Source organism: Vidua macroura, chromosome 14, assembly GCF_024509145.1.
Source record: "Vidua macroura isolate BioBank_ID:100142 chromosome 14, ASM2450914v1, whole genome shotgun sequence".
Lineage (NCBI taxonomy): Eukaryota > Metazoa > Chordata > Aves > Passeriformes > Viduidae > Vidua > Vidua macroura.
This window is the reverse complement of record NC_071584.1, coordinates 3,348,171-3,376,168: the sequence shown is the minus strand read 5'-3', so window position 1 is coordinate 3,376,168 and position 27,998 is coordinate 3,348,171. Positions and strand designations below refer to the sequence as shown.

The 27,998-nt window shown below is 42.6% G+C and overlaps 1 protein-coding gene across 2 annotated transcripts; it reads left to right on the top strand.

Moving 5' to 3' along the window:
* Positions 1–2: 2 nt before the first annotated feature.
* Positions 3–27,970, top strand: LOC128814303 (ubiquitin carboxyl-terminal hydrolase 12-like). 2 transcript variants are annotated; one of them, XM_053990003.1, is made up of 9 exons: positions 3–168; positions 13,163–13,243; positions 16,231–16,444; positions 17,241–17,467; positions 18,661–18,737; positions 19,547–19,630; positions 20,255–20,452; positions 22,075–22,153; positions 25,639–27,970. In XM_053990003.1, the coding sequence occupies exons 1-9, from the start codon at positions 121–123 to the stop codon at positions 25,738–25,740; spliced, it is 1,110 nt and encodes a 369-aa protein (XP_053845978.1). In that variant the 5' UTR covers positions 3–120; the 3' UTR covers positions 25,741–27,970. The 2 variants fall into 2 exon arrangements, with proteins under 2 accessions (XP_053845978.1, XP_053845980.1); XM_053990005.1 differs by lacking the exon at positions 19,547–19,630.
* Positions 27,971–27,998: the final 28 nt, after the last annotated feature.

Genomic DNA, 27,998 nt, shown 5'->3' with positions numbered 1-27,998 from the left:
TCGGAACGGTGGTTGCGCGGCGCGGGCGGCGCCGTTTCGGCGGCGCACGGGCCGGGCCGGTTAGCGGGTGCGCAGCTGGCGCTGTCAGTCGCAGCCCAAGATGGCGGCGGCCGGGGGCGGATGGAGGCGCTGGTGACGGTGCGGAGACTCGCCGCCGTCTGTACCATGGTGAGAGCCCTCGCGGCCGCCCGGCCCGTACGGCCGCTCCTCAGGGGCTCCCGGCCTTGTGCCGCGCGCTGAGCGGCGGGGAGGGCCCGCCCTCCGCGCCCCGGCGCCGTGCGGGCAGCAGAAGCGGTTCGGACCCATCGCTGCGGGAGGCCCCGCCGCCGGCACCGGGTGTCTGAGGGGCCGGGGCGGAGCGGCTGTGCCGGGGCAGGGCGGGGGGAGCGCGGGGAGCTCGCAGGGATTTGGGATAATGAGGCCGAAATCCGGTGGGCAAGGTGCTGGAGGCTCGGCAGAAACGCGAACTCGGCGCTCCCGGTGGGTGTGTCTGCCGCCGCCTGTGCCCTGAAATGTTCTGCGGGCCGGTGGGTGCTGCCTTTCGGAGAGAAAAGGAATCATCGAGCATTAATTGGCCTTGTGCCCAGGTCGTAGTGGGTTGTTGCGATAACTGAGATAATTTTAAAGCTCGTTCTACTCGTTTGTCAAAGCTCTGCAGTCGCTGCACGTGCATGCGTGTACCGGCACCGTCCCTGCCGCCAGGGAGAGAGGCAGGCTGGTAATTGCATGATTATGCAGAATTTTTAATGAAGTTCCGCTGCCGTGTAAAGAGAGGCCGGGGTGACCGGGCTGGCGCTGGGCACAGCTGACTCACGGGGAGATCTCAGCCTGGCCGTGAGACACCAGAGCTGCGCCCCGAGAACCTTCTGGGAGGAGTTCCCTGCTCTGAGCCCGGCAGGGGATCGGGCTGGGGCTGCCCACGTGGAGCAGTTTGGTTTTCACCGTCCTAGCCTTTCACTGCTCAGCTTTCCCTCTCCCTTCTGCAGCCTCAGCAGGGGCTGTTGCACGCCGCTTTTCTGGCTCTGTTTTCACCTGGCTGGGAAAGGAACAGGATTTCCCTACTTTTCCATGCAGGTGCTGACTCCCAGCTGAACTGAGCCAGTACAAACTGGGCATTTGCAGTTTCACACCCCTAACAAGAGACATTAATCTTTGATTTTCAAATCCCTGGCCATGGAGACCTCCCTGGAAGTCTTTTGGAGAAGACTTCCCAGGACTTTCTCCTTCCCTAATCTCACTAAATGGGTTTTTTCCCTAGATAATTTGTATTTTTTAATTGCCATCACAGACACAGGTGAGATGAAGGCCGTGAGAGGTGAGTCACAAATTTGCTGAGGAGTTCTGCACCCCAGAGGCAGAGATTGACTCAGTCCCTGGAATATTTTGGATGCATTCCTGAGAGCAGCTGGCTGAGTGTTGGACTGAGAGGGCAGAGGGAAGGCAGAGCATTTACCTGGGACTGTGCAGCCAGGCCTGAGCACATCCCAGTGGGATTTTGGCATTTTTGTTCCTGTGCCTGCCTGGATTTTGGTTGGGATGGTGGATGGAAGCTGGGCAGGTTTCTCCCATTCCTCTCCTGAAGTTCTGGGTCTGTTCTTTTCTAAGAACTGCCGCAGCTCTGGGGAGGCAGATTCTCCCCATTGTGTTTCAAGTGGAAAATTTGCTGCTTCAGCTCTGTGCAGAAATCGTAGAACAGTGCTGGTAGCACTAAATAATGGCATGAAATTGGCTTCCACATTTCTTAATTAGTCGTTTAATCAAATGCTGTGGAATCTGCCAGCATCAGTGTTTTAGGTGCATGTGTAGCTTGGCTAAAGTTAATGTCAATATTAACATTTATTCCCTCATCTGGCCCAGGAAATTAAGGTTTGGGTGCTGTATTTTAAAACTGGATCAGTTTATTTGCATGTTCAGCAAGTAAAAATACTGTTTGGTTTGTCATAAAGGTAGATGAAAAACCTGAGCCTTCTTTATAAAAACATTGAAATACATGAACAAAGTCCCTTTGGGAGCTGCTTTCTTCAGGATTATGCTAATCTGTAGTGATTCTACAGGACTTTACATATTTTTTTTAGTAAAATATGCAGTTTTTACCAGCATTTCCAGTCATCATCTGTCCTCCAGGCTGGAAAAATGAAACCCAGGTTTGTGACATTGTCAGACCCTTCAGCATCACAGGGACTGCTGTTCCTGACTGCTTCTCAGCCACTCCATTCCTCTCCAGTATCTCTTTAAAAATGAAATTCTAAGCTTGAGCTCATTAGCAGCCAGTAATGAGGTTGAACTTGAATCATCTCCCCCTCCCTAAAATAACTTGCCTGTGGATCAGCTCTCCTGTGCCTCAGGGTGGTGGCATTTCCTTGGTGTGAGCACCATCCCTTTTCCAGGATTTTGATGCCTCAGGTTTCAGCTTTTCTATTTTTCACATTCTGTGCTGCTTTAGTGTGTGGCTCTGGGCTTCATATCAGGGGATGGTGAGCTCTCTTCACAGAGCAGGGAGACAAAACAATTCCTTCTCCAGCTGGGGACCAAGGACAAATGATCCAAATCTCAGGCCCAAGAGCACAAACAACGTGGGCTGAAGAGAGAAAAGCAGGATGGGACTGCATGGGCTAAAGCTGGAATTGGGCAATGAACTCCAACGTGCAAATGGAGCAGAACTGATCACAGTGAGAGCCCCCGGGAGCGCTCGTGCATTTTGTGACCATTTTGATTCATCTTGGGTGCAGCCCTGGCTGGGCTCTTGTGCTGCCCAAGGTGGATCCATGGAGGAGATCCTTTTAATAAATCCCTGCTTTATTCTTTAGCTCCATCCAGCCTCTGCTCTAGGGCAGCCTTCACAAGGCATCAGTTCCATCACATCCAGCCTGGCCAGGACTGGGAGCTGGGAGGGAGCAGGGATTTTCATTTGGATGTGATTCATTGCCTGGGGAGGCTGCTGACACCACGTGGAAAGCACAGCCATGGCCAGGAGCCACTGCCCCAGCTCTGCTTCCCTGGCACCAGCTTTGTGTCCCAGCCCTTCCCTTTGCTCTGGGCTTTGGGGGTTTTTCCTTCTGCTTGCAGGCAGCTGCAGGATTGAGGGAAATGGCAACAGGGATGGAAGCAGAGAGCACTGCTGAGGCATTTTGCATTAAAAAAAAATCTACAGTTGCTGTTTCAGAAGTGTTTAAAGGGGAGATCTGTGGGTCTGGGGTGGACAGGTGGGAATCCTCCTTTGGCTGAGGAGAGTGAGGAGGGCAGAATTCCTTGGGTCTGACTGAATCCTCTGACTCAGGACGTGTTTTCTGTGCTCTCAGGCAGTTGTAGAACTGAGTTTCTGAGTCAGAACTTGAGGATTTTGTTGAATTGACAGAACTTTTAGAAGAGGAGACCAGAACTTGAGAAGGGAGCAAGGTGCAAAGCCCAGAGCTGGGCTTTTCCTCTCTGGCAGCTTGTGAGGAGTCTGTAGTAAGCTGTGAGCAGAATATTGTTTCTTGTAGGCAATTAGGGCCACTTCCTCTAGATTCATGCCTAATTGTTGGTTAAACCAGTAGGACATGCCTGAAGAACTCCAATCCAGGCTACAAATTGAGGGTAGTCTTACATACTCTGAATCAGGACATAATTATTGACTTCACTGCTGGAGGGGAGGTGGCTGCAGCATTTGTAAGTCCCACATTTCCATTTGCCACCTGAATAATTCACACTGGGCAGCTCAAGCAGAGCTGTGGTGTCCCTGGTGTGTAATGTCACCTCCCTGCTGTCACCTGTAGCTGTAGTACTTTGGTTTGGCTTTATCAGAGAACTAACATTTATAGCATTTATTTTGATCACCGCAGGAAGGGAGGGTGGAAGTAGAGCTGGCTAAGCAGATTTCTGTCTCTAGCAGTGCTCTGCTTCTTGACTGACTTGTTAAGCTGAAAGAATCCAAATATTAATCTTTGCACTTCAAACCCAGTCTGAGAACAACTGAGAATAATTGTTTTGAGGGGAAAAGAAATACATAACCCTTTGCAAAGCAGAGAGGAGGTCACTTCAAGGTTTTCCCACATGCTGTCTGTGTTCTGGTTTAATGCTGTGTGTGATGGGTGTTTATTGCTGCAGATCTGGGGCTTCGGACAGTTTGGGGCTGGAAGCAAAGCCAGCCTGCAGTTCAGGTGGACTACACAGCTTCCCTTGGAGCAAGCTGCAGGATTTTACAGGAGTCCTGAAAGCATGAATGAGCTTTTGTGCTGTTCTGGTGTCTGCTTTGATTGTCTATAAACTTTTAAAATTTCAAGCTTTAGTTGTCCTCAGGAAAGTGAGAGATCATGAGAGTCCCAGCTGTGTTGTGCCATGGAGTTGAGGATGCTGGGCACTCCATGGTTCATTTGTTCCAAGTAGACACTGATTATATTAGAGGGCTTCTACTTCAGAGCTGCTACCATTTAAAAATGAAGTGTGAATACCTGGGGAAGGATGCTAAAATAACAGAGTGTAGCTTGTTCAAGATGTGCTCTGTTATTGAATCTCTGTTGTTTGGTCCTTTAATCAGGATTTAGAGAAATGCTGTTATTGCCTTGGAATTCATCTGTTTACATGCACATCACTTGCTGTCTTGTTGCTATTAAAAAAGAAATGGCTTTCAGTGCTTGCTCCAGCAGATGTCAGTTTGGGGGATTCCTGCACTTGCTGCCAAAATAAAGGGCAGCATTGTGCATCATTATGGTTTGTTTGTATGTTGTATTTTCTATTTTCAGCTCCTTTTATAGTGCATACTTAAAGTGGGCTTGTAAAACAGATGGGGATAAGCTTTGTTGTGAAAGGACAAGAGAGAATGGTTTTAAACTAAAAGTGGGTTAATTTAGACTAGAAAGGAAGGAATTTTTTCCATTAAGGGTGGTAAAGCACTGGCACAGGGTGTCCAAAGAAGCTGTGGCTGACCCTGGATCCCTGGCAGTGTCCAAGGCCAGGCTGGACAGGGCTTGGAGTAGCCTGGAATAGTGGAAGGTGTCCCACCCTGGCAGGGGGTGGCACTGGATGAGCTTTAAGGTTCCTTCCAACCTAAACTATTCCATGATTTATCCACTTAACCTCTCATGCACTGAGTTGTGAATATATCTCCCCATTCAAACCCATTGATTGGCCCCACAGCTGAGTTTTACTGCTCTGTAAAATGTCTGAAGTTACAAATGAAATATAAACCTATTTATAAATCTTCACCCTCCCTCAGCATCCACTTCCTCACTCTCCACAGCATTGTCCCTGCACTGTTTGATGTGTGAGGCTCCTGATAAAATCTCACTGCCAGCTCACAAAAGAACAATGCTGGTAAACACTGGGCCTTGCACAGCTGGGAGCTGTTTGTGTTTGTTCTCTTAGAGAGCTGCAGAATCCCTGAGAGCTGAGCTGGCAAAGCCTCCACTCCACTCCTATGTGTGTTACTGGGTCACTGGGAGAAGCACAAGGTCACGAGTCTTGTGGGTGGAGAAATCAGGGGGATGAGCTGGGAGCAGTGCTGATGTGGGAGGCAGTGGCTGAGGAGACTGGAATGAACTGGGATGGACTGGGAGCAGTGCTGATATGGAAGCAGTGGCTGAGGAGACTGGAATGAACTGGGATGGACTGGGAGCAGTGGTGATGTGGGAGGCAGTGGCTGAGGAGGGGAAGGAGCTGCTGACAAAGGTTCTGTTTCTCCTGCCCTTTCTCCAGCATCCTTTCCACATGTTCTTTTCACTGGAGCCCAGCTTTGCCATCTCACTTAAAGAGCATAAAATGAGAGGGTTTCACAGGAGTGTGGGCCCTGCTTGCCTCTGGGAGGTGTGGATCCTGTGCACCTTGCAGGACCAGCTCCTCACAGAATAAACATGTGCTTGAATGCAGGCTGCTTTGTAAACTCCTCCACTGATTTAAAACCACTCCAATTAAGGCTTCATAGGAGAAAACTCCTGTGGAAATACGGCACTTTGGAGTTTCTCTGGGTGCCATGGCAGCAGTCAGGGTGCTCTGTGAGCTCTCCTCCCCACTGGAAATGGACACAGCCTTTCCAGGAGGAAGATTCTGTGGCTTTAGGAAGCATGGAGCCTTGGATAGTCTGTGACACTGCTCCTTTCAGGATTATCAGTTTGTTTGGAGTGCTTATGCAGGCAAAGTGCTGCAATCCAGGGCTCAATTTACAGTAATTTGTTATGCCTGGAACACAGACAGCTTTCCCAGATCCATGAAAAGGGATCCTTTCAAACCCCCAGCTGACAACTCTTTTTATCTGACTTCAGTGCTCCACACAGCCAAGGAGTTTTAAAGGATGGGGAAAGCAACATCTAATCTGTGTTTACAAAACCATGACAGTGTGTTCTATAAACTTGCAGCAATACAACCCCAATCTGCTCCATTTCCACTTCCCCCAGGGTAATTTTAATAGTCCTGAAGCTGGAACTATTATCTTAGCAAATACAGCAAGTGCAGGCAGACTTCTGCATCAGCTTATGCAGATTTCTTTCCTGACAGGTTTTAAGTAGCTTTGGCTTGGCCTACTTGTTCTTTTCCCCCCCTTTTTTGTTTTGATTTGTTTATTCACTCTTAAAACAACTCCTCAACAGTGGGTTTAAGCAGCTCCTGTAATCTGGAGTGCTGCACGATGGTGTCCCTGGGAGCCTTTCTGCACAACCTGGAAGCTGCTTCCCAGCTTGGTTTAAACCTTGAATCTTCTGCTACTCTCATTTTGTTCAAAGCCAAATGAGTAATTAGAGAGCAAGACTTGTGCACCAGGCACGTTCTGGACACTGAAATCCTGTAGGTTTTTTTTCCCTTTTTTTGCCTTTCTTTAAGGGAAATGTCTTTTGCAGGCAGGTGCTCAGTTGCAAGCAGCTGGTTCCAGTCCAGGAGTTAGGATGGTGTGGAGTCCAAGCCAAATATCCTCAGGGATTTTACTTCATCAGGTTTTTACTCCAGTGATGCTACACAGCTCCTGGGTGTGCATCCAGCTGCAAGGAAAGGTTAGAGATCCCCTGAGTTATGAGCCTTTAATTCCTTCACTCGAACTGAATTAGATTCATTGCAAAGAGAAATGCATAAAAATCAAGTAATGTTGAATATTTTGTACTGAGCTAAAACAACAGTAATTATCCTTAAAGAGAGGCTGAATCTTCCAATTTGCATGGGCTGTATGGAGAGGGCTTTAAATTAACTGATTGTTGAAGATGAGCTAATGGAATTGATTGGTCTGGGTGTGTTTTAGACAGGCCTGAAGCAGCTGAAGGGTGGAGGCAAGCATAGAGACCTACAGTTTCAACAGGATACAATGAACAGATAGAAAGCTTTCTGAAATTTTGGGAGACACATCCAGATTTTAAAAGTTCTCTTCTGACAGTCTGCAACTGCCCACAAATGAACTGTAAATGGAGCATCTGTTGGCGTGTGTATATTTATGTGTGTCCATCTAAAGTGGTGGAGTGCCCAAAATAAGCATAGCAAACTTTAACCAAAAAAAAAAAAAAAGACTTCTTGTAGATTTTGGCAGGATCCATTTTGAAAAAAGACCAAACTGTAAGTTTATAGTTGTATTTTTGAAAAGATTGTAAGGACTTCATCATTTTACTTAATTCCCTTGTACTTTAAGCAGTTGCTTCATCCCTGTTAGAAACCATCAATTAAAACCTCATGAAGCATTTGTTTGGCAAGTCTTTCTGAATTTCTGTGTCTGTCGATGACACCAAAGAAATCTTGAGTATTTTTTGTCATGACATTGAGCTAGTGGTGGTTATGGAATCGTTCTAAACCCAGTGGCAATTCAAAACCTGTGTAATTAGAGCCCCATAGAACTTGTCAGGGGTGAATGCCATGAACTCTCAGGGCAGTGGGATCTCCCCACTTGTGAATCCTTCCCTGCTTTGTGGGTTTTTCCCTCATTTTCCAGCTCCAGTACTCACTGTTTGCTGAGCAGCAGCACAGCACTGACCTGATTATTTTGACAAGAGCTCAGAATAACAGTGAGGGTCCTGACCCAGAGTTGTGCTAATTTTGGTCCTTTTTTTCCCTGGAGCTGCAGCAGCAGCTGCTCCATGCTCTGGTCTCCTCACACTCTTCTTTCTGCTTTTCTAACCATCCTCACATGTGCAGAGTTACCTCCAGAGCAGCAGAAAGCAGATATTTGGGAATGGAAATGGAGATTCCAGCCAAGTGGGAAAGTGTTAGTTCGGGGGAAAAAAAATAGGTAGTCTGTATTAACAGTCCACTAATTGTCAGCCAAGGCTTGTGGTTGTTCAGGATTTCACTGAAACTCAGTAAAACTCATATTGCTGAAAAGGAAAGAGGTTGTAACTTGAAGCAGGAACCACGAGGATGCTGGAAATGTGGAATTCTCAGCTGACAGCAGCTCCTGTTCTGAGCTGTGGGGTTGTTCATAATCACTCCCAGCTTTTATTCATCCACAGCTTCACCAAAACTCTTCAACTCAGAGCCCAATTGTAATTTCTAACATAAAGCTAATTAAATATAATACAGACAGAACTGAGCACTCCTCTGATTCCTGTCAGATAAATGAATGCAGACTATGAGCTTTTGTCTGTAAGAATAATTACAAATCCAGTAAGTTTAAGGTCACCAAGTATTGAAGCCCCTGGAAAATTGATACATTTCCAGTTTCTGACATCAATTAAATCTAGGCTATGCAAAATACTCATTTTCTTTGCAGGAATAGGATTTTTTTTTTTTTTTCGTTAAGAAGAGGCAATAATGCCTAATTATCCTTCTCTGTGATCTCCTTTTGGTGCTGCAGTGAGCTGGGTGAGAAACAAAAGTCTACTGCTATTTATTCCACTTGCATGGTGCATTGAACTGGAGATAAATCTTTAAGACTTCTCCAGTGAGCAAAAATCACTCAGAGCTTACAAGCTGGAAGAGTTGATAGATCTCTCTTCTGGTTTTGATGGGTTATTCAGTTAAAATTTCAGGAGTACTGTGGGATCACTGCCTCGGTACGGCTTGGTTAGACAGCTCCCTCAGGTAAGGGGGTTTCAAACTGCTCTTTTCACATCCCTTTTCTTTAAAAAATCCAACCAAACTTGCCTTGACTGTTCTCTGGGTAGATACTAGTTTACCCCAATGCTATTTTCTCTATATCTCATCCAGCTCTGAGCATGGAATAGTATTCCAGAATCTTCTAGTTTGGGAAAGACCTTCAGGATCATCGAGTCCAACATGACAATCCCCACCTTGTCACCAGCCCAGAGCACTGAGTGCCACATCCAGCCTTTTCTTACATTTCTAAATCAAGATATTGGTGAGATGTCCCTCACTGTGTTGGTATGAAAAAGTGAGGAAAACTTGAATATTAACAATTCCCTCTGCTGTTGTTTGATACTTTAATATTTGGGATATTAGGTTTTTTTAAGGGTGTTCTTTTTCAGACATGCTGAAATGTTCTTGGGTAGACTCTTCTTTTAATTAGCTGATGTGCATAAAGTAAAATGACTGCAGCTGTGACAGGAAATATTTTATTGTTGTTCTTTGGGGGTTTTCTTGGCTGTTTTTAGCTGTGTGCATTCCTGCTGAGGTGGTGATAGTTGAGATGAGCCAGGCAGTTTTTCATTTTCCTGTTTGACTGATAATTCCAGAACTGTGGAAGTACAGCCCGTTCTGTGAGTGGGGTGTGAGCAGAAAAGGGGAGCTCTGAGACAACACTTGAAGTCCCAGGAATTTCCAGAAAATGGAAAATTCTGCTTACAAGTGCCGAAACTTCCGTTGTCACCTCCCCCACCACTGTGAGACACTAAATTCACATCTCATTATGTAAGTCAATCACTATCACCACGTGGTTAAATGAGGGGAAGTTTTCCTCCTGGGGTAGGTGTGTGTTGTAGAAATCTGGGTTTATTCCTGCTCACAGCTCTGAGTTTGATGGTCCTGAAGCAGAGCAGCAGAGAGGGCATTTCCTTGCACCTCCCAGAAGCCAAGGATGTACTCTGCGGTTGTTAAAACATTCATTTATTTCCTTTACACTAGCAGTGAGAAGTCATTAATCTTTACATTCAGCTGTATTTTAGGTTTTAGTGGTTTTGCTTAGCTGTTTTATGCCAAGTAGAGTCAATTGCTATGGATGAGGAATTTTTTCATAGCATTTCTTGTTGCTCCCACAATGTGACACATAGTTTAGCAAAACTGTATTGATTTTCTGATGGTTTTAGGTGTGCAAAGTACCACAAGATGCAGAACACTTTGGCTCTGGCACCCCAAAGAGGTGCATTTCTTAATTCCCCAAATAATAAAATAAAATTTCATATTTTGTACACTTGCCACTTTGGTTAGATTTTTAACTCTAGACAAGATGTGACTTTTATATTTCCAAAATGATGAAGTGTGGATTGTTTCTTGTGAGGAAGTATTCCTCTGATCTGTGGAAGATGGAAAAATCTTTTAGCTGGGGTGGGCAAAGGTGTGTGACACCTGTCAGTGTGACAGCAAAGCCTCATTGGAGCAGGACATGGCTCAGGCTGGACCAGATTTCAGCTGCACTGGGTTAATTGGCTAATTGTAAATGAGTTGCAGAGATCACTGATTGGGAGGAGCTGGACTTTGCAGTTCTAGACCTTACTCCAAAACATGACTGAGGCCAAGTGGTGCCCTCACCATAGAGTGGATTTCCCCCCCCATATCCCATATCCTTGTTGAGTGCAGTTCTCCTGGACATTGACTCCGTGGTGAATCATCTGTGCTTCTGCAAGGGAGTTCTTTTTCCATGGAATGTTGGGCATTGCATTTCCTGGAGCACTATTTAATTTGCAAGTTTGCATCTTCAGCACTATTTATGATTAATCTGTGATTTTTTTTTGATTCCTCCCACAAGTACTTTGAGTCCTGTTTTGGGATTTTTATGATTTTATGCATTTAAAATATTCTCTGTCAAAAAAAACTTTTGAATCATCACAGAATCCCAGAGTGATTTGGGTTGGAAGGGACCTCAAAGCTCATCCCATTCCATGGGCAGGGACACCTTTCACTATCCCAGGTTGCTCCAGCCTGGCCTTGAACACTCCCAGAGATGAGGCATCTACAACTTCAGTTGTAAATAATACATTAAATATAATCAAATTTATTAAGGAAACCTATTTTTTTTTAATCTGCCTCTGCAGTTAATTTACCCAAATGTATAAAGTTTGGGCAATAAATACAAGGAAATACTTGGGAAAAAATTCACCTGTAACCTGTCAGGTTCAATGGTGGCTTGGCTGACAAGCCTGGTTTAAGGTAGGTTATTCAATTCTTTATATCACAGCTTTATTAAAAATTACAGTTCTTATGGTTTTTTATTTGTTCAGGTATTTATTCCATATGTTGCTTTCCAGCTGGAGGATTTGGGCTGTCAAGTGTCGCTGGTTCTGTGAGGTTTGGTACCTCCTTTAATGAGCTTTTCTCCAGTGTTTGCCTGATAAAATACTGGAGATCATGGAGAGGGTGAGGAAACTCAAGAGAGATGGAAACTGCACTTCACAAGCTGACAGGATTTACAAATCCTCCTTTCCTAATCTCCAAACATGCAGCCTGGAAGAGCAAAACAACCTCAGCAGGAGCCAGTTCTGATTTCCAGGCTGAAAATTCCAGAATTTTCCCCTCTTGTGCATTTCTGAATTTTGATGCTCATCTCCAGTTACAGCATTTCCCATAGGCAGTGTGGATCAGAGCAGTGCAAGTGGAGAGCTGAGGTAGCCCAGGAGAAACCCCTGTCAGCAAATCCTCCTTGCTGATGGTTCTCCTTTATTTTAGGTTTGGTTTGGGCTTTTTGGGGGGAGATATTGGAGGAAAAAGAGCTCCTTGGAAGCAGGGAATGGCTGCAAGGAAACAAATGAAAGGAGCTGCCTGAACTGGCACTGATGCCTCAAAAATGTTGTGTGTAATTGCTGCTTGAGCAGAGCTCTGCTTGTAAATCTGTCAGCACCCTGTGAATGTTTAGTGGGGTTTGGAGTACCCAGTTCTGAGCCTGCCTTGTTTTATCTGCTTTGAGAAATGTAACTCACTGTAAATCTGATGGGGGACATCCAACTACAGCTGTTAAAGCAGATTATTTCTTGGTTTCTTTCCTGGTTTTTTTAGGAAATTTTTAGTTATTTCTCTGTTAAAGACAATCTGGATGAAACTGTCCTTACAGTCTCTAATTAATAGGGAAGTGATGAAAATGTTTGCTCAGTGATTAAAAAGCATTGGTAGATTCAAGGGAATAAATCAATTGGGTTTTGCTGGACTGTAATGTTTGGTTGAATGCTTTTCTGAGGTGTCTGAAGGTGGCTCACCTGTGCAGGTAGATTTCTGTTGGGCAAGTTTAGACTTGGAGTCACTTGGGCATTTAAAACAGAATTAGGAATCCAAAGTGTTTAGATTTTGCACAAAGGAGCTCAGGAATGTTGGAGCATCAGCAAGAAGCATTAAAGAACAAGGTGGAGAGGAATGAGGGAAGGTACCAAACCCCGAGATATTCCCATCCATAAGGTGTTGGTGGGTTGAAAATGGAAAGAGATGAAGAAACCACTTTGAATATGAAGTGGACCAAGTTGAAATTCAAAATAAAGCATTGGAATGCTTTAGTTGTTGCTTAATGTGCCAAATAAGAGCAGTGGTGGCTTTCAGTTGTGTCTAAAAGAGCAAATTCCATCCTCATTGTACTGCTGGAAACTCAAGGACGTGTCAAAATGCACTGTGAGCTTCATACATCCCCCTGAAATGAAAAGTAGCAAAGCCAAAGCACTTTCAGGTGATCTGAGATGTGATCAAACTCTTCCTTCCATTCTTCTGGGGGTTTGTCATCAAAAACTTTACAAAAACTTTACTATATTTTGCAAAATAAAGCTAGAAAAATACAGGGTAAGTTTCGTTATTTTTACAGTGCATTCTTGACTAAATTCAGTTGCTGTTTCAAGATCACTGTGGCCAACCTGGTGTTTTAAGGGAGAACAGTTGATTGTGGTAATTTCCAAATAAACTCAAATGTAGAAAACCCTTCTGTTAGATCAGATTCCTAATTTTGGCTGAGGGAGTTGAGATTTTAAATGAGACCTTGGTACATTTATGATAATAAAGCATCATATTCATTTAATTCTGAAGAACACAGCAAACAAAATACTGATTTTCAATGGAAGTTAATTATTTCCTAAGCTTTGGGTTTTTTTAGGAAATGTCTATTTTCTCTAATATATATATTGTTTTTTTTTAGGGCGCCAATGCCTCTGCTTTGGAGAAAGAGATTGGTCCTGAGCAGTTCCCTGTGAATGAGCATTACTTTGGCTTGGTCAATGTAAGTGAATTTTCTGTGCTTAAAATGCTGGGGTTTAATTCACATCCTAATTTGGAGCTTAGCAGGATTCTCAGAGAACTTGATTGATGAGACTTCTCACTTTGAGTGGGACTGAGCACAGACACCACATCCTGCAGTGTGCTTATTAACCAAGATAGCATTTCATCTGAAACACAGAGAAATAAATTTATTTCTTGTAAAGTCTCTGAGAGAACTCTTCCTTCTCCAGTACATTTCTACTTCTAAGGTTTTAATATTTAGCTGGAAAATTGGAAAAAATAAAGTGTCCATTGTTCATATGCTGCTCCAGACAAGATTTTCCACTGATGCTGCAGTGCAGGGGGAGGTTTTAAAATAAAAATGTGTTACTTTTTAGTTCTAAAAACACCCCTCTCGTGGGAGGAGTGGAAGTTTTGTGCAGGAGATGAATGACATGGACTGGGTGGATAATTCCTTCATGTCGTAATACTCCTTCTGGATTTTTGGTGTAGCCATGAACCCTCCAAAAAGCTGAATTTCTGCAGTTTGTGTGGCTGTGGGGCAGCAGATTTGTGTGCCAGCATTAACTGTGCAGAGGATATTGGTCCTGCTTAGTTCAGAGCAGCAGTGGTTCTGTGGCATCCTATTTATGATGGGAAAATGCAATTTTGGCAGAACTCACTAGAAACAATTATTTCTGTGTTCTGGTCGTCAAGGTTGTGTTGAGAGCTGGGACATGCTCCATGTCTTCACACACCAAGTATGGCCAACTAAACAGTATTTATTGAGTTCATTAGAGACCCAGTTAATTAACGCTGTGTGGGTTTCTAGCAGTTTATATTTCAGACACACAGCTATCCAAACACCCAGAATTGGTGGCCATTCCAAAGCTGCTGAGGTTTGCACCGTAATGGCAAAAATGGAATTGTAACAGAAATAGCAGAGCACTGAATGGTATGAGGAGGAAAAACAGCATCCTGAAAATAACCAGAATTGTTAGAACCCCATCCATTCTCTGTTTTGAAGGACAAAACACTGTTGTGCTTCATTTCTTGCAACTGGTTTCTTAAGGGTAGTGTTTTCACACCGTTGTTCTGCTGAGCTTTTTCTGAAGTTATTTCTGGTTCTTTCATGATTTGGAATTAATTGGAGCATTTTAAAGAGGACAGTTTCATGGCTTCAGCATCAGTGCTGTTAAATGTGTGATTGCACTGCAAATACAATCAGGTGTTGAACTCGTGGGCAATGGAGGTCAAAACTTTGGGTTGAATAATTTAATTTTTGGATCAGTGAGCTAAAGCAACCTGACTGTTAAACTGTGTCTAAAGCCACTGCAGAATATGTGGGAAACTGTTAAAATAGTTTATATTTACTAAAGCTCAAGAGGGATGGAACAATGGTGTCATTCCAGAATTTCATCTCAATTTTCATTTTAAGAAGCTCCTATCTTCAAATGAGCTTTCAGACTTAGGATGCCTATTTTGTGTTGTGTGCAGATTTATTTAGCATGATGCTTCTTTGTTTTCCTAGGTCACTAACAAGCATGTGAGTGATTCTCTCTCCTCATTCATGTGTTTGTTTAGTTTCCATATTTATTTTCCTCATGTCAATAAGTTTTAACTGTTGTTCCCTGTTGTTTGCATATGGTGTAAGTCAATGTTACTGTAGCTATAATCTGTGACCTTTTCAGCTGTATGAATTAAGCTGTTCATTTTCTCTTTCAGTCAAAGTGATTATTACCTTGAAACCATTCTGCTGCAGTAATCACACCAAATTTGGGTGAACAGTGGCCACGTCTCAGTGTATCACCTAAAACCAATCTGCTCTGCAGACAGATTTTTATGCTTTTTTAGTTTATTTAAAACATTTTTAAATGTTTAAACATATTTAAAACATATTGCTCTAGGGGTGGAGAACCTCATTACCAGAATATCTGGGGACTGGAAACCCAGAATTTGTGTCCCTTTTTTGAAGCAGCAGCACAGTGAATTGCAGAGCAGCAGCTCTGAAGCTGTGGTATGTTGTGGGTGATAAGCTGATATCCTGGTGTCCTCCTTGCTCAGCCACAGGGAGCAGCCTCTGCAAGGCCTTATCTGTGCTCTGACACTGCCTGCACACAGGCCAGATGCAAACCAGCTGCTCTGTGCATGGCCCTGCATCGTGTGCTGCTCAAAACATTCCATTATAAGCAGGAAATACTGGTTTTGTTATTAGTTTATAATCCATTTTGCCACTGGGATTGGCTCAGTTGGTCAGAGCAGGGTGCTGGTAATGCCAAGGCTGTGGGTTTGATCCCTCTTTGGGTTGTTGACTTTGGAGTTGGACTCAATGATCCTCGTGGATCCCTCCCAATGTAAAATATTCTGTGAAATTTACTATTTATTTATTTAGTGTCCTTGCTACATCTTCCCTCTCAGGATGATGAGTAGTGCTGTGTGTCTCCAAAAATTTTGATTCTTTGCTGAACCCTTAATTACTTCTTCTGTGTATTCCCAGTATCCTGTGGGTGTTGTCTCCTCTCCCTTCCTTTGCTGTCACAAGGCTCAGCCTTTATCTCATTCCAAGCAGCGTTTCCCCCATTCCAAGCAGCGTTTCCCCCATTCCAAGTAGCGTTTCCCCCCATCCCAACCATTGTTTCCCCCCATCCCAACCATTGTTTCCCCCATCCCAACCATTGTTTCCCCCATCCCAAGCAGAGTTCCCCCCATCCCAAGCAGAGTTCCCCCCATCCCAAGCAGAGTTCCCCCCATCCCAAGCAGAGTTCCCCCCATCCCAAGCAGTGTTTCCCCCATCCCAAGCAGTGTTTCCCCCATCCCAAGCACTGTTTCCCCCATCCCAAGCACTGTTTCCCCCATCCCAAGCACTGTTTCCCCATTCAATGAGCTCTGCCAGGTGACTCCTCCAGTTTCACTGTGTGACATTCTTAATGCACTCTCTTCCTGTCATTCCTTTTTGGCAGCCCTAATCCAAAGCCCTTTGTTTTCCCTCTGTTCTGTTTTTTTGACCAGTTCGGCAATACCTGCTACTGCAACTCAGTCTTACAGGCACTTTATTTTTGTCGGCCATTTCGGGAAAAAGTTTTGGCATACAAGGTGCAGCCTCGAAAGAAGGAAAGCCTCCTGACCTGCCTCTCTGATCTCTTCAACAGTATTGCCACACAAAAGAAGAAGGTGGGAGTCATCCCACCCAAGAAATTTATTTCCCGCTTAAGGAAGGAAAATGGTAAATTAATAAATGATTTTTAATGCATTTTTAAGGATGTAAAATGTTAATTTCAGGTTTCTTTTGGAGTCTGAATTGTCAAGTCTTAACAGGTTTCTTGAAGATTTTTGTGGTGTGAAGTTCACCACCTGTGTGCTTGTCCTGTGAGTTGTCCTTATCTCAGTGTCTGTGTTTCCAGACTTGCACATGTCCAGATATTCCACGCTGGCATGGTGTTCCCCAGAGGAACAAAGCACGCTCCAGGTCCTTGCCCCAGGCTCTCATGAGCTCTCACAGGAGGCCCAGCCACTCACAGCCTGTTCTCTTGCATTTGTGGTAGGATGAATTCCTTAGGATCAGAACTGGTGGTTATTTCCCAGGGCTGTTTGGTGAGCAAAGGTTCTGGCTGTTGATTTGTCCTCTCTGCTTGAACTTAAAAAGATAACAAACTTCCAGTAGGGGATTTTTGCCCCTTGGTGCTGGACTTAATGAACCAGTGGCCCAAGACAACACATCTGAATTTCTTTATTTTTTTCCCTCTCCAAAGAAAAGAAGAAAAAAACTACAAAAAGCCCCAAACCAATTCTTCAGTTCTGAGAAATGGCCAAACTAAGTTTCCTTAGTGGCAGTTTTCAGCTGTTTGTTCCTTGCAACCTGAGGATAATCATTGAGAGAACAACAAAGTGCATTTCTTCCCAAGCTCACCAGTACCACCAGAGCTGTGTAACAGGGGAGAGGAGGGAAGGGAAAAGCCACAGTGACCTGGTGTTGGGAAGTGTCTACAGTTGTTCATTCTCCTCCCTGTCTTCATTTCCAGAGTTATTTGATAATTACATGCAGCAGGATGCACATGAATTCCTAAACTACCTACTGAACACTATTGCTGACTTACTGCAAGAGGAGAAAAAGCAGGAGAAGCAGAATGGGAAGCTCCAGAATGGCAGCATTGAGAGTGAAGAAGGAGACAAGCCTGATCTGACGTGGGTCCATGAAATCTTCCAAGGAACACTAACCAATGAAACCAGATGTCTTAACTGTGAGGCTGTACGTGCACCACCAAACCACTCCTCTTTAGCTTTCTCCCAGCTTCTGGATTGGTTTCCCTAACACTGAGCACCCTTTTTCATTCATTAGGGTAGATGAAATTGCACTGTCTCTATTAAAATATGGAGCATAGCCTATTTTAGGACTCTATGCTCAAACCAATGCTCATTAAGGTATGTTGCCCAAAAAAAGCCCACTGTTTTCCCTGTTTCTCCTTCCTGTTTCCATCAAGGCAGCTGCACCTGGCTGATCCAAGCTGCCTTTTTGTCTCCATGTTATTCCCTGTGTCAGTGATTGAGAGTTTATGTTGTGTTCCTACATGAGAGTTGCTGTTAATTTAACTCTGGCATGAACTGAGTTGCTTGAACTGGGATTCTGTGCTCGGTGCTGATCCTTGGCCACTCTATTTGAGAGCAAGAAAAGTGGCATGAAGTCTAGAATTAGAGCCACACCACCTTCAGACCACGGATTTGTAGTTTGTCATATGCTCTGATTTAATAGTGCTAAAAAAAAATGAAAACCCAGATGGGGAGAGAAATAAAAAAACCCAAGAAGTGATTACAACAGAAAAGACTGTTCTTGGCATTTAAAATCTAAAGTTATGGCTATGTGGTGAGGAGAAGCTCTAAAAATGACATTAATAGGATTCTGTCTCAAGGTTTTTGCAATGAAATGTGACTGTTCCACAAATGGAAAGATGGTTTTCTTCCCTGCTAACCCATTTAATTGAGGAGCCATCTGCCTGTTTCTGCCTTGCCTCTGAGTATTGACTGTTACACCCAGAAATGCAGCAGAAAGCTGCATCAGGCTGCAGAGAAAATGGAATGTGGTTAAAACCTCTCCAGTGAGAGCTCTGAGTGGTTAAACCTGGGTTTGCCAGTGAAATAATCAGAAGTGCTTTGAAGTCTCAAGGGGGAGAGATGTTTCATGAGAAAGTGTTTGGGGTTTTGTGCTTTTTTCCATGGGTTTTTGGTTTTGTTTTGTTATTTTTGCTTTTTTTTTTTAATGCTCCTCTTCAGATTTTAACACCACATCCGATTATTTAATCCCTTTTAGTTTACCTCAAGAAAAGGCCTCTTTATGTGCATGTACATTTATTTTTAATCACATTGCACCACTCCAGAATTGGTTAAAAGAAATCTGCTAGCTCTAAATTGTTACCAAATACCTCTTCTTATTATTTTTTTTTCAAGGTTAGTAGCAAAGATGAGGACTTTCTGGACCTCTCGGTTGATGTGGAACAAAATACATCAATTACACATTGTCTAAGGTAAACAGAATTCTTTGGGAATGGAAAAAATACCTGCCCTGGTCAGAAGGAAAGAGCCTGGATTAGTTATTCTCTGTAGGCTTTGACATGAGGTAAAATAGTGTGAGTTTTGGAAGGCTTCTTAGTGGATTTTCATAGATAATAAATACTAGTGGTAGATAAGATTGATTTTCACTTTTTTTTATGGGGATTTGAATTTGTTATATCACACAGTCAGGCTTTATCAAAAAACAAATATGCAGTGTTTGGTTTCACAATAAATTCTTGATTATTTTCATATTCTTACTGAATTTCAGTTGCCTGGCCCTGATGTTAAGGGTCAGTTTGGTTTTTCCTGGTAAACATTTGCTCCATGTGTTTGTCTGCTGGATCCAAGGCTTATCAGCTGCTTGGATATTTAATTTGCATCCAGCATCTGGCTATTTAATATCTGATAATGGATCTGTAATTGCTGGGAGCTGAAGGATCATCCAGACTTTGCTACTTAATGGCTGGAGATGTGAACATTTAATTTCTGCCACTAAAGAAAACATGGAATGGCTACTGATGGAAACGAAACTCAATCACCTCTTGCTGTTTATTACCTTTCCTAGCCAGAAAATAGGCAGTTAATAGTGTAAATTCCAGATTTTTCCAGCTGAACATTGACGCTGCATCCCAGGAATGAGACAAATACACATCAAATGGGCCTGGGAGCACCATGAATGAAAGGAGCTTCATCCTCTGTGTGTTATTTGGGGTTTTTTTCAGCATTTTCAGCCTGGATGCTCTGGAATATCCCTGCTTATGCCACTCTCTGATTTCCACAGGGGATTTAGTAACACTGAAACTCTATGCAGTGAATACAAATACTATTGTGAGCAGTGCCGCAGCAAACAGGAGGCACAGAAGAGGTAAGGGCCAAATATTCAGGCTGAGGCAGATGTTCTCTTAAAATTTCTGGGCAAATACACCTGGTGAATTCAGGCAAAGAAAAGGTGAGGTTGTCTGGGTCTGTGTTTGGTAAAGGAGAAGTGGAGAGGCCAAGTGACTTCATGGCAGTCTCATCATGAGGAGATCCATTCTGTGTTTATCCCAGAAGAGTTTCTATCTGGTGCTTCCAGACATCCACATTTTCCCCAGTTAGCATTAATCAGCTTAAAGCCACTGGAAAATATCCCATCTGCTTTGTCTGTGAGCTCTGGGTACAAAAAAATCTTATTTCTCCCCTCAGACTTGGTCACAGCCAGAGCAGCAGCAGAGATTTATTCCAGCTCTTTCTTCCCACTGATGGGTGAAAAATTGATGTTGTCCTGCAGTTGTCTTGCATTCAGATGCCAGTTGTTCTGTTAACAATTTGGAATAAATATTGCCTGTTCTCACTAAGAGAGAAAAAAAAAAAAAGGATTTTTTTATCCTACCAATATATTGGACACCTTTTACGACGCTTCCTCATAACGAAGCCATTCTTGAACAAATCTTTGTTTGGGGTGATTTGCTAATCCTTACCCTTTATTTCACATATTTCTGTGCTCCAGAATGAGGGTGAAGAAGCTGCCCATGATCCTGGCTCTGCACTTGAAGAGGTTCAAGTACATGGACCAGCTGCACCGCTACACCAAGCTGTCCTACAGGGTGGTGTTCCCCCTGGAGCTGCGGCTCTTCAACACCTCGGGGGATGCCACCAACCCCGACAGGATGTACGACCTGGTGGCCGTGGTGGTTCACTGTGGCAGGTACTTCTGCACATTCCCTGCCTTCCCTTGGGATTTTGAAGGAATCTCTCATCCCTGTGCTGTTCTATAATGCTGCTTGGTAATGCAGGTGCACTGTCAGAGCTGGTTGGCTGGAAGGATTTTGATTTTTTTTAAAAAAAATGTCTGTCTTTTTTACTAGTTTTTTTTTTTTTTTTTTTTTTTCTATTTAAAATTTTACTTGAAATTTCTGCTGTTTTAAATTTTACTTTACAGCCTAAGATTTGTCATTTTCTGTGATTTTGTGTCATTTGTGTCATCAGCACAGTGGCACATCAGACAAGTTCTTTCTTTGAGCTGTAGCAAAGAGCAATCATTAAAAAAACCCAAAACAACAAAAAACCCCACCCTTAATCCTGCTTTCCAGGAAATCTAAAGGGAAGAAAAAGTAATCTTGGAAAAACACCTACTAAAATAGAATTAAATTATGGTTTTCATCTTGCTGCTGCCTAAACCCTTGAAATTTCTTTAGGAGCTGGTGCCATCATGTGGAATAAACTGTGCACTGCTGGTTTGAAAAATATCCTTATTTTCTTCCATTAAATTTTAGTTTTAGCAGCTTCAGTTCTGATTTTAAAAGCAAAGAGGAAAAAACTTCAAAGCATTTTAGGAAAAAAAACCCTCATGGAAGGGAAAAAGTATTTCTAATTGCCTTCAGGAAGTGTGAGTTTTAAAGTAACCAGTTATTACAGCACATAACTGTTTTGAAATATCTTTGTGAGGAAAAAAATGCTAATAATGCATAGATTTAGTATAAATAAACTTCATATGATTCTAGACGATTTTTGTTGTGGTGCAGTTATAGTCATATATAATTTTACCATTTTAGGATCTCATGCAATGTATTTTCTTGTGTAGTTTTTATTTGCCATACCTCTGCCTACACTTACATGTTTGGATAATGCTGATTAATAATTCAGATTATTAAATGGTTTTCCTTTTTTTCCTCAAACCTTTTTTCCTATGTGGGGCTTTTAGGATTCCTGTAACTCACCTGCTCTCAATTCTTACTGGGAATTTACCAAAGGCTTGAGATAAATGAGATTTTCTGAATATTTTGAGTTCTCAGAACTTGTTTGAAATATTTTGCACATAGGGTTTTACTTCGGTTTAAATTTAAATTAGGTCTAAGTTTAATTTTATTTAGTTGCCTTAAACAAAGGAATTCCATTCTCTGAATTGGCAACTTCCACCAGAAAAGGGGGAAGAGCTCTCACAGAAGATCTGTCTGTAGTCAGGTTAAACCACACTGAAAACTAAAGGAATTCCTGCTGTGAAATAAAATATTTCAGAGCAGATTTAACTCAGAACTTCACAGTGGTCAAAATACTCAGCAGTGGTGAATGCACCACAACAGAGATTGAAATATTTTTAATTTTGGTTTTTAAAATCTATGAGTGATGATATGAAATATTTACGGCATCGTGTGTTTTGAATATTTTGTGTTTCCAAGCAGCCAACGGCAACATTTTAATTGAAGCAATTTGGCAAAAATCCAAAAACCTCATCAGGGAAAAGCTGGGAGTGGAGCTGAGAAAACCAGAAGTGATTTTGGGGAGGGCAGTGGCTCCTGGATAATAAATTTGCAATCCCTTTTCCTGCAGTGGCCCAAACCGTGGGCATTACATCACCATCGTGAAGAGCCACGGCTTCTGGCTGCTGTTTGATGATGACATTGTAGAGGTGGGTAAGGCACAACAAAACACCCAAAAACTCTGATTTCAGCCCATTTTTAGGCTCCTTTCCATTGCTAACTTGCATTTCATTGCTGCACTTAAGAGCTTCTCACTTTTTTTTTTGGGTCACTTTTCAGCAACCAATTGTAGGAAAAAAATAATTTTAGTGATGATGTTGAAACAGCTCAGACAAATTTTTCCTTTTCTGCCAACGTATCTGTAAAGGCTGATATCCACAATATTTATACATCCGTGGATTTCACTTAATTATTAAGCAAATATCAAACAGCAGAACAAATGCCACAGCAGAGCTGCTTTTTGTAAAGATGAAAATGCTTTGTTTGTCTCAGGGATGCCATGGTCAAGGCACTGATTAAGTGTCTAAATAGCAAAATCCGTGCTTGTGTTGAAATAAAAATGTAGGACATTCCACATTTTGATTTTTTTTTTTTATCTTTGCATAGCTTTGAGCATCAAGGGTGGCTTCCCAGTGTGTGTGGCTGTCAACAGTTCCCTTTTTCCCATTTTCATATTTTTGGGGTGATTTTCCTCTGTTTCTGTCATAGTCCAGCTACAGAATTGTCTCACCTAATTTGGAAGTAGTGTTCACCCCAATATTTTAAAATGCAGGTATTCTCAGTCTTTTCCATCCAGTAGATGAACTTCACATTTTAAAAGATGGAAAATAACCATCCTCTTATTCTGTATTTGTTTTCTATCAGTCACTTCTATGTTGAATCTTCACTTTTAGGGCAAAACCAAATTTCTGTTTATCTGCAAACACTGTTTACACTGTTACAGATGTGCCAAAAATGGCTTTTAAATGTCTGCTGTCTGTTATTGGGCAGTAAATCCAAGGAGCTGTCATATAGTTTCTCTCTTCTGGGAAAAAACCCACATTTTTTTTCATTTATGTTGCTTTTCTAGCTTTAATTCTGGCTTGCTTTTGTTTTCATGTTCATCTTCTATAGAATTTATTTAAAATGCTGTAAAAACCATGCTCTTTGGAGGGTTTGCATTCTAGGTGTGGCCACCTAACAAAACAGGTTTGAAAAGGTGAGTGCAAAGCTTTTGTTCACAGATATTGCAGCTGAAAGCCCAGGAAAAGGTTTTTCCCCTGAAATACAAAAAGCTTTATTGCTTTTTTGGCAAGTGATGTGAGTGAACAGCTCCAAACTGAAAATAGGAAGGAGTTTGTCCTCATTACCCACTAAATGTCAGCAATGGGGAAGGCAGATTTATTTGTCTGTTAGGATTTCATGGGAGGGCCAACTCTCAATTAAATTGGAGATTGATGATCCCCAAACATCCTGCAGCATATGGGGAAAGCAACAAATTCAGGGGACAAATCAGTCCAAGGGGGATCCTGAGCCAAGCAAAATGGATTGAGAAACCTGAGCCAATGGCTGATTTGAGTTGGACACTTGTCACCAGAGCAGCCAGGGGATGCATCCCAGTGCCAGAGTTTACCTGGAAGCTTCAGGTAAACTCCATGGAGTTTATCCATCCATGGAGCTCTCCTCACTGAGGGCAGGCACAGAATGGCTCTGCTTAAAAAATACCTCAGGGATTTGAATGCTGGCAGTGGGATTGCAGAACTGGATTTGGTTTGGAGAACCAGAATAGATGTCTGGAAATGAGCAAATCTCAGTTCATAAGAAACATCATCTTTAATGCCAGGTGAAGTTGCAGAATCCTAAAAGTTGTAGCTTTAGAGTAACAGCCATTCACTGGTTATTACTCTGCAGTTACAACTGGGTTAAACTGTATCTGGTCAATAAGAATGGGAAGAACAGAATCTATATAATCCCCTTTCAGTTCCACTCCGTTTTCTGTGGATAGCAAAATCAAAGAAGGAAGTCAGTTTTGCTGTGCTGAAACTAAAAATATCTGAGGCATGAATTAATATGGATCAAATGTTTGAGTTGCATTCAGAATGAGTAGTGGAAATAGGCTTGATTGCATGGCAAGTGAGTTGGCACTTAAAATAAAACATGTTTGACTTGTCTGCTAAATATACTGCAGGAGCTGAGGAGTGTTCTTTCACTATATTTCTGTTAAAATGTGCCTCTAACAGTCTGTAGTAACGTTATGTTAATAAATGGTGTGAAAATGCAGCAGCCTCAGCAGGGGATTTCAGCTTCCCCTCACTCCTTGACTGGAGAAAAGACAAAACATCTGTTTGGGGGGTTTTTCCCCCTCTTCTCTATTTTTTAAGAGAAGGTGCTTTACAAAATTCTTCAAGAGAGAATTTCTGCAGTTGATGCATCTTCTGTCTGTTTTCTCTTGTGCTGGGAAAAGGCTGCTCCCAGCTCACTGCTGTTTGGCAGTGCCACATGGAGAAGCCAGTGCTGCTGAGCTGGTGGTGATGCCAAAATCTGCTCAGGGAGCAGAGATTTCACATTCTCCAAGTGGGTTCTGCAGCTGAGGAAGGGTCCCTTTCATTTAAGGTGTAATCACAGGTTGGTCTCTGCTCCTCCTGAGCAGGGCAGGTGTTCAACTCAGAGCTTCTTGGGTTTGGAACATTTCTTCTTCAATTTTATTCCTTGGGAATAAAAGGAAACTTGAGACTCATCTCCTCAGCCTCTCATTTCTGTGGATCCAGAGTCCTAAAGGGATTAAAAACTCCATCCCAGTGGAGTGCTGAGCAGCACAGGTGCCTGGAAATGTTTTATTCCAGTCTCTGGGCTGCAGGATCCAGCTCATTGATGGGAAGCCAGTTGTGCTCAGGATATGTGGAACCTGCATCTTTAAAAACCCTTTAAAATTCCCTCCAGTTGCTGCTTGGAGTATGAGAGCAAAGCAGCTTTACTGCACATAGATCACAACTTGAAATATAAGCAGATTTTAATACTATTAATACAGCAAATAATAATTTTTCTTAAGACACAAACCTTGTGATAATACTCCAGAAGGCTTTGCTTGGTAGGAAAGCTCTTCATGGCCAAAGATCATAATTAGATGAGACCCAAAGAACTCATGAAGCACTTGCAGGACTTTTGTCCTTGAAAGGTTCACAATAACTTTGAAATCTGGACTTATTTTAGCTGAATTTTCAATCTACATGACATGCACAACTGTACAAAAATTGCTTGCCTGATTAGTGACTGCTTTTTTTTTAATTTATAAAATAATTCAATTATAAAATACTCAGGCAAGGTACCACCAGCATGAGAAAAGCAAGTATAAAAATGTCATGTAGTCCTTTAAGGATACATTTTCATGGATCACTTGTTTTGTAGTCCAGCACAGGACTGCACCCCTTCTGAGAAGTTTGTTATTTCATCCTCATTTCCTGTTTTTTCAATAGTCAGTAAGTTATTAAGTGGGAAAAAATGTTTTGTTGGATTGAGTGATGTTGAAGTGTCACCATGTCAACACTGCTTGGCTTTCCAGATCACCTCCACGAACTGGGAAGAATGGTTTATCTGGGAAAAGGCTTTTAGGGTGATGTTGTGACTGAAGCTAATTGAAACTTCCATTAATTTTCAGAAAATTGACGCCCAGGCCATTGAAGAATTCTATGGGTTAACATCAGACATTTCCAAAAACTCTGAATCTGGATATATCCTCTTCTACCAGTCCAGGGACTGAGACAAGAGACACAAAGGATGGACACAAGGAAAAAGGGATCAAGCTTTGTCCGAGTGGAACACGTTTGTGCCAGCAGAGCAGTTCCTCGGTGATGCTGTAGGACCAGGACAGACGCAGGGGGAGGAGAGAGCTCCCTCCTGCCCTTTTTGGAGGATTAGTGCTGAACTGCCCTAACAAGAAGAGCTTTTGTTCCAGTTTTCTTTCTGGGCTTTTTTTTTTTTTATGTGCTATCTTCCAAAATCTGTGTTACCTCTACTTGAAACCTGGCTGCTTATTTTTTCATGAACTCAAGAAGAGATTTCAAAGTAGCATTGTAGGATTTTTACCATTTAAAGTTGGCCTGAGGCTATACCTTGGTTTCTGCCATCGTTTTTCTGTATTTTAGCAGAATGATTTCAATATTCAGTGTCAGCTGAAGGCATATTTTAGGATATGAGCAGCAGCTGGTTGCTGGATATTTTTGGTGACTCAGACTTGAGAAGCAGTACAAAGCTAAGACGTATTGGAAATGTCAAGTCTGTAATTTTTATAAAGAAAAAGCAGACAAACCCTTCTCTCTGCAGCATTGTAAACCTCCCCATTCTGCATTCTCTTGGGTTTAGAGAACACTAACAGCACTGCTTCTTTTTGTACTCTTACTTGTGCTGTTCTGTTTCTCCTGCAGAAGGCAGAGAACTGTCTCTACATCCAGCCTCTCCTGCTGTGCATTTTCCTTTGGAAGCAGCAGTTTTGCCTTCAGGCCCCGTTGCTGCAGGTTCCAGGGGAGCAGAGCAGCCCTGACCTGTCAAAAACCATCTCTGCTGTAGAAAAGTTGGGAATTCCAGCCTTTCTTGGAGCTGTTGCATAAACCAAAAGTGCCCTCATTCTGAAGCAGGATCTGTTCCACATTTCACTCAATTCTGAGCAAACTGATGCAAGTTGCATTTTGAATCTATGCTAATCCACAGAAACAGCACTAATTGGGAAGGGCTGGCCAAGGGAAGGGGTATTTAGGGAACTAATCCAGGAGTTCTGAGTCTTCAGGGTAATGAACAGGTGAGAAGAAAAACCAACCAACCAACCCAGCAGATGTTGCCTGCTCAGTGTTCAGTCGTTGCTGACGTTTGTCTCCATCTGGGAATCATAACCCCCCATAAAATGCTTCTGATTGTTTTACCTCTCTAGGCCTTGCTTCCCAGGGGAAATGGTTGGTCTGTTGAAGGCTGAAATGAAGCAATTATCTGTTATGTGTATATATTCTAATCTCAAGGATTACTAGGAAGAAAAGACTAAGGAAGTTGGTGAGAAATCTCAGAAAATCTTGTGCAAGTTTCTTTTGGAGAAGTCCTCTTGCTGTGCCAAAGCCTGTCACAGCTGGCTCCAGCCTCCCAGTGGGAATGAGTGTTCTGCTGGGTCCCTGAGCTGTGTGTCCTCAGTGTGGCTGTCACAGCCCCTCATTTGTCCCCGGTGCTTGTTGTTCTTGAGGATCTTTAACTTATGCAATTCTGTGGCTTGTGCAGGATATTCAATATTTTACCAAAACACTGTCCTCAGGAAAGCAGCATCTCACAGTTCCTCGTGCTGCCCGTGTCTGTTCCTTCCTCTCATGACCACAAAGGTGATGTTTAGCAATTAACTCCTGCCTTCAAAATGCAAATGAACCATTGCCATTTTATTCCAGCTGGGTACAGCTTCCATTCTCCTGGCACATCTCTTCCAGAAGATAAAATACGGACATTGGGTTTTTTAATTCTTTTTTATTATACAGAGTACTCTCATTTTAAGAGACACATTCAACAGCAGCAAAAGTGCTTGTCATCTTGTTCCTGTTGTGTGACAATTGTTCCTGGCTAAGAGTCTTCTCCCCTTCTCCACACACAAGCTGTGAGTCCTCTCTTGGTGATGCCATCAGAAGACTCTCATGAGTCTTCTCTGAGTCTTGCAAAAAATGGAAAAAAAAAAAAAAAGAGAGCACTGAGTTAAAAATAATCTAAACAGTAAATACAAAAAGTAATGTAGTACACTTAGACATGTATTTTGTATATCTGGTGATACCTTTTTACAAATAAAATACCTGACTGAGAGATAATATTGAAAGATATATACTATAGATTAAAAACTGTTCAAAGTGCACTTTTGCTACAGATTTATAAGGAGACTAAAAGGAATTAAATGGGAAGAGAATGGTGTGATGTTACTTCTGTATAATAAATGACCCCACCTGTCTCCAATAAAGGTCATTATGATCAAACCCACAGCACCCAGAGGTTTTTCCTTGA